The following is a 17,253-nucleotide window of genomic DNA, read 5'->3' as shown; positions in this document are numbered from 1 at the left end:
CACATACAAAGGAGGAATGGAAAAGTTCCATCTATCAACATCTATACAGAAAAATCAGAGCTTTCCAAAGAAACTTACAAACTTCTGTGAAAGCAGTGTGTTTCTTGTGAAAAAGAACTTTGGGATGAAAAAGATTTTCGCAGCACACGCACAGCTTAATTAGCAGGGCGAAAAAGAGGCCTAAGGGAACCTCAAATAGATGCTGTTCCAATGACAACATAAGGTAGGCATTTCCTTTGGCGCACGTTAGAAGATTCCAAGGGCACTGAGGAAGCTTTCTGTTTAATTGTTTGCTCTTGAAATACAGTTTTAGCATACATTTTCAGTAAGTCCTTTGTCCAAAAAGAAAAATGACATTATATTTGACCATTAACTAATTGTGCACTCTTCATTTAATTACTTCATTTGGTTAGAATTCCTTGCACAGGTAGCAAATACTCTTTTTAGACCAAAATTCACCGCATGCACTTAGTATTTTATATAAACTATATCCAGCTGTACAGTTAATGATGTTCTACTTCATGTGAAACCAAACAGGCCACACTGCAATATTCAGTAAACCATACAACAAAGCAACTAAATCATAATCACACACAGATCCAAGATCCACTACGTTAAACTGGAAAGAGAGAAGGACTGTTCAGTCAGAAAATATAACGTGGTTTAGTCAGCCTTTGAAGGAGGAAAACAAAAACCAAACCAACAACTCACTAAAAACCTTAACCAAAATCTAATGCTCACTTTCTCTTGTGCCCCTATGGTCCCCTCAGAAGAATCAAGTCTACTCATTTGTACCTTGATCATGTTGACAGGTCAAAAATGCTGACAGAAACATTGCCTGCATACTGACATCTAACAAGGATAAAAGAAGTTACCTGCAGACACAGCCATGTATAGAACCACAAGTGAACCAAGAAACTGGTGAATTATAAGGTAATAATGACATCCAGCAGACACAGTAAACCAAACACATGTAAAGTAATTTCACATTTGTACACATGTACCCATGAGACCCACAGTCAAAAGTGTTCTCATTTAGAAGCAATGTTTAAGAGCAAAACTGTGCATTAGTTTTGTAAATAACTCAGACTCTTATCCATATATTCCTACCATATCCCACATATTCCCTCAGGCTGGATGTGAGGAGGAGGTTCTTCACCATGAGAGGGGTGAAATCCTGGAATGGGTTGTCCAGGGAGGTGGTTGAGGCCCCATCCCTGGAGGGGTTTAAGCCCAGGCTGGATGAGGCTCTGGGCAGCCTGATCTAGTGTGGGGTATCCCTGCCCATGGCAGGGGGGTTGGAACTAGATGATCCTTGTGGTCCCTTCCAACTCTGACTGATACTATGATACTTGTACTTCAGTCCATACCTGTCTCTCAAGAGCTCTAACATCTGAACTCCAAACTGTCTAAGCTGACTAGACAGGTACTCACCCCATTAATTCTGTTGTGGTGGATGTTAAAACATGAGTGTGACAACTGCAAAATAGCTACAGATTTGTGGCTCTATCGCAAAACAGCATGGTTCTCGGAGTCATAGAATCACAGAATTGCTAGGGTTGGAAGAGACCTCAAGAATCATCCAGTTCCAATCCCCCTGCCATAGGCAGGGACACCTCGGACTAGATCAGGATGCCCAGAGCCACATCCAGCCTGGCCTTAAAACATCCAGGGATGGGACTTCCAAAGGAGGGTGCATGCTTAAGAGTTACTCTTACATGACCTGAACCAGAAAGCATTTTACTCTGTTGCGGGTGTAAGACAAGTAAAATTCCTACAAATGGTAAAGCAAGACAACAGTTTGTGAGAATGATGAAATACATCCTGTATTACATACAGCATATATAGTGCTAAACAAAAAGATTCCCATATAAAACAGAAATTAAGATATAGAACCATAGAACGGTCTGGGTTGGAAGGGACCTCCAAAGGTCATCCAGTCCAATCCCCTCTGCAGTCAGCATCCTCAACTAGATCAGGTTGCCCAGAGCCCTGTTGAGCCTTATTTTGAATATCTCCAGGGATGGGGCCACAATCACCGCCCTGGGCAACCTGTTCCAGTGTTCCACTACCCTCATGGTAAAGAGCTTGTTCCTAACATCCAATCTAAGTCTACTCTTCTCCAGTTTGAAGCCATTACCCCTCATCCTATCACTACAGGGCTTTGTAAACAGTTTAATGAAGCTGCAGAAAAGGAGGGATCATAGAACATTAAGTATAAAATGGGAATAATTTTTAAAACAATAAAAACTTTAAATCATCTTGCTTTCCTTTCTATTAGATCATAAACTAGAAATCTGAATGGGAACCAAACATCCAGACAACCCCTACAAGGACCAGGCAACTGCTGAAGCACTGCAAATAAAACTGTTGATGTAATATTAATTTTATAGGAAGAATGCTAATGAGATGGCTGTTCCAGACACGTTATCATCTAGCATGCATATCTATCAAAATTACCATTTCAAAGGGAAGTGGGCAAATGATTAAGAACAACCAACCAACTAAGCTAGAAGTGCCAAGGTTGTAGGTGCAGACAAATCTGTTTTAAAGCTATCAGAAAACCTCATCTACTTTTAAGAAATGTTAATCACCTTGCTCCAACTTCAGACACTAGGCAGAAGTAATTTAAGTTAATAAAATCTGCTTTATAAAAAAAACCAAACTGAAGAGACAGTATGATTATGTCAGCACTGAAAAAAAAAAGCTGGGCTTCAAATTACTCAGAGAAAGGCAATGACAATGTTTCTCATAACTTCACCAAGAAAATTAGTCAAGAGTGAGGAAGTACTCATTAACACAGAGAATGTTTAATACATAAAGCAAAAATTACTTGGTAGGTTTTCACTGTTTAAAGGAAATGATAAAATGCATCACGACACTAAAAGCAGAGATGGGAACTTCAAGAAAGTGAGTATAAGTGAGCTAGAAATAAAGTACCTCTATTTAGAATGGACAAACTAACTAGACTGCTAGGAAACAGTTGGCTGGTGAGGCTCGGAGGATAATGGTTACTGTGTTGTATACTACCTGGAAGCTTGTATCAAGTTGGGTGCTGCCGGGGTCTACCCTAGGACAAGTCCATTAAAAACCTTTACCCATGAATTGAAGGGCTGGTAGGGTGAAGAGATTCAGTCAATGTGTCCAAGGGCCAGGCTGCCAATCTGATGGCCCTAGACAGGCTGGAGGAATGGACCTTGCACAAACTTCATGAATTCAGGCAAGACAAAATCCTGCACCTGAGAAGCCCTGGAAATGATACAGGCTGGAGACTGACTGGTGAGCAGTTTGGTGGAAAAGGTTTGGGCAGATAGCAAAGCTGATCATAAGCCAGCACTGTGCCCTGGCAGGAAAGGTCAACAGTATCCCAGGCTTTAAGAGAAGCCTTGCCAAGAGATAAGAGAGCAGATTATTGCCTCTACTCAGTGTTTATTATTACAGATGTGTTCCTACCCACCTCCTTTTGGGCTGCTCAGTGTAAGAAATCCATCCATAAAGTGGATTCAGTAGGCCACCAACATGCTCAGGGAGTCAGAGTACTTGCCCTGTGAGGAAAAGCTGAGGACGCTGGACTTGTTCAGCCTGGAAAAGGGCTATCTCTGGGGAGACCTACAGTAGCCTGACTGCATCTACAAGGAAGGCAGCAAGGAGTCAGGCTCACTGCAGTGGCATGCTCTGACCTAACATGAAGCAATGAGCCTAAGTCAAAATAAGAGAAATCCAGACTGGATAAAAGAGGAACATGAGGACAGTCAAGCATTGAAAGAGATAGCCCAGAGAAGTTTTTGTAGTCTCCCTGATTCGAAGTTTTCAAGGCCAAACTGCACAAGGTCTCACAGCAGACTCTGCTTCAAGCAGGAGGTCAGACTAGAGATCTCGCAAGGCGCCTTCCAACCTGAATTTCACAACAATCCTGTGAATACAGGAACAGTGATGCCAATAGTACCATCCCATTACAGAAAGGGTGAGAACATGGTATTTTATGTTTTTATTATGTTAACTACATAATTATGAACTGAAGAGAGGAACAGCACAGAACAGCCATAGTTATCTGCAAATATGCCTCCTCTTCGTCCTTTACCCATATTCTCATAAAATTCCTATATACTTCATCCCCACAGGTCTCTCAGTTTCTCTTCACTCTCATCATCAGTATGATGCTCAGAACTCTTTTAGTCTTCTTTTCAAGAAAGCTGGAGCCCTAGAGTCTTCACTAAGTTTCAGCCATATATAGCAACCACAACACATCTGGCTAACTGAAAATGTTCTTAAAAGGCTCCCATGACTTACATTATGTTTAGGACATGAAGAAGCCCTGAACACATAGAAAAACAGCGGCAGGTGGATGTGAGACATAACTCTTGTTACCTGTTGTATTGCTCCCAAGGAAAGAAGAAAAGTTGGAATAGTAGAATACAAGACACACTTTAGTTTCTTTGAAAATGACTGCAGAGGGAGCCATTGATTCCAAGAGCAGGAATCAAAGGAAGTGCCCTTCCACACCTGTTTCTCCTGGCAAGCAAAGAGGCAGCCTCAAGATTCTGGCAGCTGGAAGAAGGAACCAGAAATAGACCCTTAAACAGCACAGGGGGAGTCAATAGAAAGGAACTGCAAGTTGTTTGACTCTCTATTTTATTATTTCAAAGCTTCTTTCTTCTTTAAAAATTCAGGCATCCATGAATATCTACATTTTGACACAATTTTAAGCATTGAGTCTTTTAAATAATAAGCCAAAGAGGTTTATGAAAATTAAAGTGTTTAGCAAAATAAATATACCAGAAGGGCATTAGATGTAAACAAACTGACTTTTTCTTCAGAAGTCCAACACCTGTTACTACAGTTTCATACTACTCTTTCTTAAAATAACTTCAATGAGACCCTAATGGATTTGATTAATGAGTCAACCTAATCTGCAGTTCCTAGATAAAGTCAACTACACAGTGAATTCAAGTCAGAAAGTTTCAAGGGCAAAAGCCTCATCTTTCCTGAAGTCTGTTTACAGAAAGTACATTTTCCTGACATGATTCAACACATTCATTAGATATCATAGAATGGTCTGGGTTGGAAGGGACCTCAAAACAAAACTAAGCATACATGAAACCAAACGTTTTCTCATTAAAACAGAGAGATCTTTCTAAGATATCCTGTACTGCTTATGAAAAGCTATTAAACAGTATTTTCTCTTCCCCAGTTACAGAAACATACGCCCGCAGCTTCATCACAAGAGCTACCAGCATTCCCTTTGCCCACTCACTCCACAGTTACTTTCCACAGCTGTGATTATTTTTCTTTCCCATTTTACAAATAAGACTCCAACCAGCCATCCAAGTGAACTGAAGATAAAGATGCTTTTAAGAGTTCTCATTTGCTAGCTTCTCAAGCACACACAAATTGAAAACCTTATCTGGCACACAACTAGACTCTAGTGAGGACCAGCCAAGGTCAAAAGCTGCTTTCTGCATGTTGTGGCAATTTAATTCCAGTGCTTTATGTCGCCTGGTATTTTTAACACAGCCTGCTGCAGTTCCAGTTTAAGACTGAAAAATTCAGTAGCTTGTAACAATTATTGCTTTAACATCACTGCACCTTCCCAATCATCAGCAGCAACAGCAGTACAGTGGAGCAGGACATCAGCATTTCTTTTATCTCACCAGTTCTTGCTTTAAGAACAATTGCACAACCTAATCCTTAAAATCCAAGCTATTAGTCAGTAGCCACTACTGGTAACACTGGCAGCAGCTCTATAAATGCCATGCAGCTAGAAGAACTTGTCAGAAACATCAGTGACAATTTGAGGCCTAACAGAAATGTAATCACTACTACAAATGAAAAGGCAGACTCACCTCTCTGCTTGGTTTTATGAGCACTTTGGACAAACTGCATTGAGGAAATTTTTACTCATTAGTGCAGATTAAATGGTTAACTTTTTTTTAATAGAAATCAGTGCAATTTAGTTGCAAGTGCTTTAATAATTTTCTTAGGAACAGTGTTAAGATAGCATCTGAAAATTATACATGAAATAGCACAAATTGATTAGCAAAACTAGTCCCTAAACCATTGTTTTCACTACAGAGATGAAAGCATTAGAAAACTCCACCTTAAAAATACTGATTTAAACTAAAAAGAAAATAAAATTAACAGAAAACCAGCTTCTAAAATTAGGAAGAGTGGAGTATTTCTGAACTGCACAGAAGAAAATCTTAGAAACAAGATACACAGGAAAAGTTATCAACATTTTGGCGTCTTTCAGGAGACAAAGTTTTCATTTGAACCTATTTATATTTTCACTTTTCCATCTCAGTTTTGCCAAAGCAGTACACAAGAGATACTAACACAAGATGGGAACCATAACCTGGCTTACTCACTTCATTTTCTTGAAGTTTCTCATCAGCATCTAGACTGAGCATCTCAGTGTTACTACCATCAGGCAGTTCTAACTGGTTTTCCTGTTAGTAAAACGAGAATAATGCAATGCTGCTACTAAGTCACATCTCACAGTCAGTACGCCCTGCTGAGCATTTCGAATGCTAACACACTTAAACCACATACAATTACTTCTTAAAATAACTAATCTCATACCTGTTTGGCATATGCAGCCTAATGGTACTTTAATTCTTGACTCAATGAAATATTACAACATTGACTATAAATGCCAGCGCGTTAACATATACCATCATTAAAGTGTGCATCATCCTCACAGAACAATAAGACAAATTACCAATGGCAGCTCAATTAATCATTAATAGAAGGGTTATGTGACTCAGGATATGTAATTTATGTTTCACCTAAATAAGCACCAAATCTGCAGCAGAGATGAAGGACTAGAAGTTTAGCTTCTACCTTCAGCTGTTGCTAATTAATCACCTGCAGCTGCAGAAGTAACCTATGGCCCATTTTCTGTGTAATTTTTAATGTTTATGTTATCAAATAGTCTGTGAAATGCCCAGCAGCTTAATAGGAATTCCCTGCTAAACTTAAAACAAGTAATTTTATGACAGTCACTTTGGAGACACAAAGGTCAGGACATCAGCCATATTTCAGAGTGTGTAGATAAGAAAGTGTACATAACTTTAAAAATATCTTTAAAACACTCAGTAGTTAGCTGCAAAGTATTTATAATATCATAGCTCATATACACACACACTAATTCATCTGAATCCTGCTCTTCAGGAACTTTGAGCTACTTGGTTGTTCAGAGCCAGATACTGTTTTGCAGGAAACACCTTCGACCACTAAAAACGTTTAAGTGACTCAAGTTATGGTATGACAGGGTACCTAGAATTGCTGTTTGAAAGCTTCAACTCTACAGCTGCTGAATTCACAGTCTCAGACACAAAAATGCAGAAAGCATTCTGAATGTAAGCAGGGATGCTTTCCTTTTCCTGCACCCCAGTTGATGTACTCTGTCCATTTCTTAGTGTTCTCTACATATACACTACAGACTGCAGAAAAATCTGAATCTAATAAGACACAAGTAACCACAGTCATTTATTTAGCTAACTTTCTGTACTATGCTTCAGCTAAAGATCATTAACATTTCACAAGCCAAGAAATCTTGCTAACTCCTGCAACTCTGAAAAAGCCTTTCACACTTCTGTAACAAATCTTTTACACTTTTTATTTAGGGGTAAAGTCTGACCCAAAAGCCCTTTAACAGTTTGCTCACCACCACTACTTTGAACAGCCACTCATGTGCAGCCCAATGATCCTATTTAGCCAGCTTATTAGACAGTTAATTTACTATTTATGTGCAGACAGACATGAACAAATTACAGCAGTTTAAACTCACACCTATAAGTGGTTGAGATTTTGATACACACATTGTGAACTGCCCTTACAGAGAAAAGGAAAAACACAGCAATTGCCCTCTTCCAGAGGTTTGGAAAATTAGATGATACATTGCCACAAAAGGACAACAGCCATGAATAACAAAAAGAACTTGTAATGGCTCAGGAAAGCAAATTAGAATTACTGAAAACTACATTACTACTAATTCAGTAGCCTTCACTGCCACAAATACTCTTTTCTGCTGTTAGGAGTGACTGAAATTACATAAACCAGGCACCCACAAAGAGGTGCTGAAATTATTCAGCCTTAAGAGTTCCTTGCCAGTCTGGTCAGATGAGAAAGAAGAACTACTTATATTTCTGTGCTCACAGAAATATATTTGTGAGGATTCTGAATACATAGAATCTGTCAGTGTTCCTATATCCCAGAAAGTTCCTGAGCAATGAAAAGCTGCAGGTTGAGAGCAAGTCCCTAGTAAGTATGTAGTAACCCTGCTAGGGCGTTCATAGAATCATAGAATCAGTTAAGGCTGGAAAAGACCTCAGAGATCATCAAGTCCAACCTGTTACCCAACACCAATGAGCCCTGCCAACTCCAGTGCTAGAGCCCTCTTGCCCTTTCCAGATAGATTCACCCCATCTAGGTCCAGCAGGTTGCCCCTTGATCAAAGAACCCAAGATTCCACTGCTGGCACCATCCCTGGAGCCATTTGCTGATGGTATGGGTTCTCTGTTCCTTTCAGTGTACACCTCTGCCACTGAGGGAACTGAGCAGAACACCACTTGAGCTCCTGTCCCACCAATCAATTGTCCTAAGGCCTTGAATTCCTTTTTGATTGTCAATCTCATTGATTCCAGCTTGGATTACCACCAGCAATGGGTAAAAGTCAGAGGGCTGGATTAGCTTTGGTAGTCTCCTGGTGATGACAACTGTCAAAAAAGGAGAAGGAACATAGGCTATTCACACACAGAAAGTACAGCTACTTTCCAGTTTCCAACCTCATTTTGGTCACAAGTAGCCAATGGCAATGCTGCTTGTTTGAATAATTTTTCCAAATTTCTCAGGCTTATTGACATTTTTAAGTATTTAAACTACCAAACCATTAAAATACCTGCCCATCTGTGCAATAGAACTTGAGCTTTTCTTGCTTGCATACATTAAAACTTATCCTCAAACATCACAGGAGCAAGTTAGCTCCCTGGGAATTATCTGCGGTAACTGCATCTGTTGAAACCTACCAATGCAATTTCAGAGCACTTCTAGAACATTTCTTAGCAACCTAATTCCACACAGGCTTACTGCATGTGCAGACACTCATTACCTTCTCCTTTCTTCATAATATGCTGTACTACCTACTACCAAAGTGTCTCAGTGAATAGACTTTAAACAAGTGACAGGAAATGCTGACATGCTTTTCATGTTGCTTTCACCCTCAGGGGAACTGATATTGCACAATGCCTTTTTCAGAGCTCAAGTGTCCTCAGCTGTACATACGCTCTCTAAACTATCTGCCATGAAGACTACCACAATTGGGTTTATTGTCTTCTCCAAAACTCCCATACTCATTTCTGCCACGCTCGATGAGAGAAGAAAAAAAATGTGAGGAACTGAAACAAATTCATACCCATACAGTTCACAAAACAAAATTTTCCATGTAGGGTCATGCAAATACATTAGGTCAATGAGATGACTGAGTTTTATACCTTTCAGTGACTAAGCCGAACTAATCAGTCTACAAATTATTTGGAAAGGTAAAGTAAGCTTTTACTGACTATGTCTCAAATTTCCCCCCAAATAGCTATCCCCTCCATCTGTCAGAAGACTGTAAAAATGGAAACATTTATCAATACTTTCACATATGCAAGATGTTGGGTTTCGGTGGCTAGTTATATGTAACTATCACACTGACACAGACTACAACCACTGCCAACAACTCTGTAAAGCCAATACTGAATAGAAAGAGATCAAAAGGCAATATTCTGAGTAAGTAGAAACCCCCTTAAATGGTGTGCCAATAGCACACCTGCAAAGGAGAGACTTCTCAAGCGAAGCCACACACCAGTGTCCCTAATTGTCTCCAACACCATAGTGGGACTCTACTATGATCAGCTCTCAAATGCAGAGCTGCTTTTTTAGTTTCAGCAAATAAAAAGTACTTTCTTGTCTGTTTTGCAAAGTATTATGAACCACTGTCATCAGCCTGAGATGCTAACAGCTGAGGGAAAAAAAAGGCAAGCCCACACTTATGAAAAGGGAAGAACCTTTAGAAGAATGGAAAATGTGAGCTGAAACTGAGTTTTATTAGGACTGAAGCATTTTTGCTGTTAGAAATCAGATCCACATCTGTTCATCGCCATTACATTTCCTCCACATGCACTGTACGTAGGAAAAGGTTGGATCAAAGGACTGTATGATGACAGCACTCACAGATCTCAAAGTCAATTTGGCAGATGATGGTGTTTTCCAAGGGAAATAAAACACAACACTGTATTAACCTTCTCTTTTGTGCTTCAAAAGCACTGTAGGGTGTTCTGAGATTAGAAAACTGAGCGTCATCTTTCAGTTTTGGATCTATAATTTAGCAGTCTTCACTATGTGTAAGTAGGTTTCAGATGAGCAATCCATCTTGCCCCTGTAGCAAACAGTACACCCAACTGGCAAAATCTGACACTTCATGTTGAATTTCTTTTATAATACCCAAGCAGCTAAGCTGTCAACAGCATTCCTTTACAATCATTCAAGTAGCACTGCCTGTTTAATTTCATGTTCTTTTTTGCAAGGTCCTCCACAATTTTATCTTGCTTGTAACTGCTGTTTTATAAAGCCAATAGACTCTGATAACAGTTCTGGGTTTGGCTGGGAGAGTTATATTTCTACACAGTAGATGATACAGGGCTATGTTTTGGATCTAGGCTGCAAACAGCGCTGATAACATGCTGATGTTTTAGTTACGGCTGAACAGCACTTACACGGTGTCAAGGCTTCTCACAGCACCCCACCAGCAAGTAGGCTGGCACAGCACAGCAGGTTGGGAGGACAGCTGGGACAGCTAACCCCAACTGACCAAACGGATATTGCATACCATATGATACCATACTTAACAGTGAAAGTGATGTGGGGGTGTGCTTGGAGCTTGGCAGAGGTGGCCGTTTCTCAGAGACTGGCTGGTTATTAGGTTAGTCAGTGGTAATTCTTTCTTGGGTTTGGCATTTATTTGGTGGTTTCTTTGGTGTTTTGTTCTGGTTTCCCCCCAACCCCTTACTTTAAAAAATAAAAATTAAAGTCTTGACTTGCAAGTTTTCTCAGTTGTACTGTTCCAATTCTCCCCCCATCTCACCATGGAGGGGAGTAAGTAAGCAGCAGGGTGGTGCTTGGTTGCCAGCTGGGGTCAAACCACACACCATAATTACAGCTTTTTGCTGCAATGCCTTTACATTCTGAAATTCAAAGTGATAAACTGAAAAGCAGTCTGGGTTTGGTTTTTTTTCCTCCATGTAGGAAGGTCTAACTGTGTAGTGTTTTGTAGGAAAACATTACTAATACCTTTTTTGGCCACAGTGTTAAGTTCAAGAGAAAAACTAACTCAACATTTCTGCTCCACTTGATGAACTATGTTACTTTATCCCTAAAATAAGAGAATATGCCATGACATTTTCACTAGCCTTAATACCATGTCATTAAAAGGGAGGACTACTTTATTAGCTTAAGATTTGAAGTAACTTCTTTCTTTACTGAGAGATTAAAGCCTCCCCTCCCCCAAATACATGTTATGCAAAGATTTTGCTTTTGAAATTACTCCCTTAAGCAATTGTACCACTTTCAGGCTAGAAAAATGAAGCTAGCAGAGCCTAATGTAGATGACACCAGCTGCACTGTGAAAAACTTTGTGCTCAGACCAGTTCTTAAGCTGCCACCTTTTGGGAGAAGTGTAAGTTAAGCAGAATATCTCTACTTCCAACAGAATTTACAAGGTACTTGTACTCTAAGAACTTGATATAGTTGTAGGGTCAGCATCAGAAAAACTAGCTGCTCTTTACAACTCACAGACCAGAAAAATGACGGAAACATACCTGGTGTATCAGGGAAGTGAAGCACTGGAAGCTCAAGTAATGCACCAGCACAAGTAAAAATGAACAAATGAACACATTCTGAAGATTAGAGGAGTGATAAAAAAAACACCTGAATGGCAAAGACAACAGCCACAGATGTAAACTGAAGCCTACTCTGTCATGCCAGGTATTGATAGGAAAGTACACCACGGCTGATAGTTCACCTCTTCACAACAAGTCATAGTTTTCAGGAGTAGCAGGGATTCATCCTGCAGAGAAGCCATAAACTCTGAAAGCACTATGCACCAGGGCAATATTAGATTGCAAAATAGCTTTTTTAATTACAGTGATAAAGCATTTTGTTCATTTCATTACTGTATAGGCCTTCACTCAGCCTAAATGTTTTAAATTATTTAGTGCCATCTGAATAGAAACCCAGTTCTGTATGACTAAATAGTATTATGAGTTCCAGACATACAGGCATCACTACTATGAATGCTGTGTCAAGTTCAGTGACCCAAGTAAGAGTTTCTTTTTACTGTATTAATTCTAAATCCCACACAATAAAGGAACCAGCTTAACTCCTGCATCATTGACAGCATGAAGTAACACCCACTATCAAAAACTGAGCATAATTTACTCATACATGCAGATAGTGGAACATTTATGCTTTTAGGAATAATACCTCCTGACTGGCAACACTCCACCCTAACACTTCACTCTGAATTTTAAGCTTCTATTTACATATATAAAACCATGCAACTTAGATGAAACACAAATACTACTCAGACTACTCAGGCAGGCTTACACTTCTTTATTCTCAACATATGTTAAATAATCAAGTGTTTGAGCTCTTAAGTGTCATACACTTTTTAACCTTTTCATAGTCTCTGTGTGACTAGTTTAGGATGGCAAAAAGGACCACAACAATACTCCCCAAAAAAACATAGCCAGTGCCAAAAGAGGGATTTGAACAGAGAGCAAACTCTAGTTTCACAACTAGACACCAAAAGGCAAGAAAAGTAAGAATTCACTAGGATGAGAACAGGCAATAATGGAAAGATTCAAGCTGACAGACAAGAACAGGGAAGCAACTTCAAGTAAAACAAGTACTAACAGTGTCACAGGCACTGGACACAACAACAGGACAAGCCTCAATGTTTTTGTCACTGGTTTTGAAGAAAACCACCAGAGCAGCCTTCTTTCTAGACTACCTGTTCAGTTCAGTAACTGTTCTATAAACAATAATGAAAACTTCAAATAAACCCCCGTTTGTCTAACACCCTATAGCACAGAATCTTTTCCCTTTCTATACTCATCAGAAGATAAGAATTACTACAAATACTGTGCAGCCATCATTCTTCATCAACATATTGCATACCTAGATTTTTATCAAACCATCAAAAGGGCAGAACTAGCTGTTTTCCCTCCTTTCCCTTCTCCAACGCTGAATCAAAATCGTATTTTCATAAATTACTCAGATTAAAGTCCCTCCCTCCCTGCAAATCCATAGAATAGAATAGAATAAACCAGGTTGGAAGAGACCTTCAAGATCATCGCGTCCAACCTATCACCCAACACCACCTAATCAACTAACCCATGCAACCAAGCACCCTGTCAAGTCTCCTCCTGAACACCTCCAGTGACGGCGACTCCACCACCTCCCCGGGCAGTCCATTCCAATGGGCAATCACTCTCTCTGTGTAAAACTTCCTCCTGACCTCCAGCCTGAACTTCCCCTGGCGCAGCCTGAGACTGTGTCCTCTTGTTCTGGTGCTGGCTGCCTGGGAGAAGAGACCAACCTCTGCCTGTTCACAACCCCCCTTCAGGTAGTTGTAGAGAGCAATAAGGTCACCCCTGAGTCTCCTCCTCTCCAGGCTAAGCAGCCCCAGCTCCCTCAGTCTCTCCTCATAGGGCTTGTGTTCCAAGCCCCTCACTAACTTCGTTGCCCTTCTCTGGACTCATTCCAGCAAGTCAACATCCTTCCTAAACTGAAGGGCCCAGAACTGGACCCCTAGGTTTGTATTCTGAAAGACAAAGGAACAAGGAAGGAAAATTTTACATTTTATGTGAAAACTTTAAAATTTGTTACACTTTTTTTTTTCTAAAAAATAAAATCAAACTCCTGCCAATATTAAAAAGAAATCTAAAAGTACTACTTCAAATCAGGCATAAAATTTTAAGCTTCCTCCTGCAATATTTTACAGCAAAGGAACAACTGAGAAACAAAGTTCAAGTGTTGTCTGTGCAGTAATCCTTAACAGATGGATGAAAACAGCTGAAAATAAATCAGTCACAAACAAGAAGCACAGTGCTTGTTGATATTGTCAGAGCACCAAGGCTGTTAATGGAAAAAGAGGAGTAATCATTAGTGGCAAAGGAACTACCACAAAATATAGTGTAAAAGAAATAAATAAAAGCATAATCCAAAGAAGAGCAGAGTGTATGGGGCTCCAAGTGGAGCTGCTGTCATGTGTGCATGTCCCCTCTGAAAGGAGGAAAAGAGATCCTTGAAAAGCCAGGAAACAGACACTCCAACCCCTAAACATTTTATAAAGTGAATGGGTACTTCACTGTATGATATTCACCAACAGATCATATGGATAAAAGATGCAATATTCCTGTCAAGACTTCCTTATGTGCTAAAAATAACCATTTTTTAAAGCTCTGTTTATTTGAAAAACCTTAATTCTGTACAGGTTGTTTCCCTTCTTTGGGGCACTAATATTGGATAATTACTGCAATCAAAAGAGTGCTATTGACAGGTGCCAGCTGTCTTTACCATGTTGATGCCATTTGAACAAAAAGGAGTATTTTCTGACAGTGATAACAAGAACAAAACTGTGAGATCAAACAATGGAACCAGTTAAGAAGAAAAGCCCTGGCAACAAAACTACCAAGACAGTAAATTTTTCCAAAAGCAGCCTGTGGGGCAGGGTGGAGAGAAAAGTGGAAAGGCCATGAACGAAAGACTCCTTGCTGGAAAACAAGCCAACGAATGACAAAAGATATACTGCCAAAGGGAAAGACTGTAGACAGGAAAATCGAGAGCTAGAGTACAACTCAACTACCACAATATAAAAACCAAAACAAACCCAAAATTACATAAAAATGTAGGCATCAATAACAGTGTGGAAAGCAAACCTTAAACAGAAGGCTGAGTCCACCCAGAACTTCTCTTCAGCTGAATTACTAAGAAGCTGTCACTGTCACTCATTTCCTGAGTGGCAAAGACAAGCATGAAGACCAACTTTTGTAGCAGCACACCACATTGATAGTCATCAAACAAGTGATAACCCTGCCTCCCTACAGGGATTCAATTTTGTAATCATGCCTCATGTAATGTTAATTCCTTCAAAACACATAAATATTTGGTCTAAGTGACCTACTCAGGTCTACAAGAGGCACGATTCCTCCTCAAAACCAGAAAGAAATCTCCTTCAAGGTTTGGTTTTGGTAGCTCAGAATGCTATACAGTCCAGCATGTCAGAATATCTCAAAACAGGTACAGAACCAAACCAGTTCACCAGGAATAAAGCAAGGTGTGTAAGTTAAAAAGCCACAAAAGGTATTTTATGTAATTTATGTATCTTAAGACACAAAAAGCACAAAAATTCTATAGTCTTTTCCTCCAACTTTTGCAACAATAGCTTTGATACTGTTGTTGAGGTCCTACAGAATTGAAGAAGTAATGTCAAGACAGAAAGATTGCTCACTCTTATGTCATAATTATTCTGAGGCAGCCAATAAAAGATGGTCCAAATCACCATAAACAGTAATTCCATTCTTTTTGTCACAGGCAAAAATATCTTTTTTTTGGCTGGAAATGAATTATTTAGAATAAAGGTGAAGAATGGGACCTTAATCTGTGCTCATACATGACATTTATTGTCACTGAAATTGCTGGAATGTGCTTAATCACTATTTAACAATCTCATAAGACCTACGAGTTGCAGACTCAACTTCTATGATGTTGCAGAGCTTCAAAGTTGCCGCTAACATATTAAGTGTGCCAAGGCCTTCGTAAATGTTCATAGGAAATAAAATCCCAGATGATGACAGCTTTAGGTATCATTTACAGGCTCAAAAAACCCTAATGAGGAATATGATAAACACTAGGTCATTATGCAAACCACAAGTGATCTGTGAGTCAATACCTGCAACTTCAAGAAGCAAGCAAAAAATAGGACACAACCGTCATATTCAGCAGTACACTTCACAGCCTCTGGTCCCCACAAGGTATGCTGAGAATCAAGAGTATCCCAATCTCACAAAAAGGAGAAAAAAGGCACATTCTGGCAAGCACAAGAAAGCAAGAAGCAGAACTTGGAACACAGGTCAGTCAGTAATCCATAAACAATGACACATTCCTAATTGTTTAAGTCAGTTGAGAGAGTTGGGTGGATGGGTAGGACAGAAAGCTTGACAAGCCCTTCCAGTTCTAAGAAATGGAATACAATCAAGGGTAGTATTTCTTTTTAGCAACAGGAGCTTCCTCTTTCATTCCTGGGAGTGCCCAAAGACACATATTCCAATCCTCAGTAGACAGCAAAAACCTTCCACCTTTCTAAACACCATTAAAAGAAATTCTTCAATACCCCCAAGGCAATAAATATTATTTACTTGCATGCAGGTATTTATTACAAATACTAACAGCAGTCAATGTTCACTCCATCTATCCTTCATTTCAGCCATGCAAGTTCTTGTTCCTCCAAAATATAGTGGCATTTACCTCACTGACCTTGGGACTGCCTTCCTCCAGTATTTCTCCCTCATCAGTTTGCATGGGAACGGGATCTGTGCAAAGCTCTGCAGAAATGCAAAATACTGCCTAAAGGATGAAAAAAGAAAGACACATTTTAAAACCAATGATTCCTCTGCCTCTGACAGTATCATGCAAGATTGTGGTGCACATAAATAACAAACCTATGGCTATTATCTTTAATGATCCCATTCTACACACAGTTGCTGAAGTCATGTTTTATACAAACAAGACAACTGTTACTAAGGACAAGACTTAGCTCTACTTTACTGTAAGAAAAAACATACCTACCAGGAGTACACTTTCTTTTTAAAGCATCTCATTGCTGAGTATTTAACATATTCATTTACTCATTTAAGCTACAGGCAGTAAGGAATAATCACAGGGATTAGAGATGAGTAATTCTTACTTGGAAACAGATTTTGTGCAAATATAAACTTCAGATATTTGGCTTACAGACAATCCAAAAGTCATTAGTTTGAAAAATTGTTATGGCTTCCAGGGATCTTGCAGTACCTCTGAATTCCTGCTTGAGGGAATTTCACCTTGATTTCATTTTAGAAATAAATACATTATATGCTCTGCATGGTTCAGAGAACTGATACAGTCATTCATCTTCAGGCTGACATTTCCAATCTAACCCAGGTCAACAGC

The 17,253-nt window shown here is 39.5% G+C and overlaps 1 protein-coding gene across 11 annotated transcripts in view; it reads right to left on the bottom strand.

The window, feature by feature from the left end:
- TNRC6B (trinucleotide repeat containing adaptor 6B) overlaps nucleotides 1-17,253 on the bottom strand; it is a 126,206-nt gene that overhangs the window by 88,832 nt on the left and 20,121 nt on the right. For 9 of the 11 annotated variants that reach the window (XM_068142497.1, XM_068142500.1, XM_068142503.1 and 6 more), the window contains one exon: nucleotides 16,570-16,668. In XM_068142497.1, the coding sequence (XP_067998598.1) occupies nucleotides 16,570-16,668 (99 nt within the window). The remainder of the gene's footprint in view (nucleotides 1-16,569; nucleotides 16,669-17,253) is intronic. The other 2 variants (XM_068142498.1, XM_068142505.1) reach the window with 1 other exon arrangement.

The sequence above is a fragment of the Melanerpes formicivorus genome, unplaced genomic scaffold, assembly GCF_026170545.1.
Source record: "Melanerpes formicivorus ecotype bairdi unplaced genomic scaffold, bMelFor1.0.p_v2 SCAF_8, whole genome shotgun sequence".
NCBI lineage: Eukaryota > Metazoa > Chordata > Aves > Piciformes > Picidae > Melanerpes > Melanerpes formicivorus.
The sequence above is the reverse complement of the archived record's forward strand: the minus strand, read 5'-3'. Positions and strand labels throughout refer to the sequence as shown.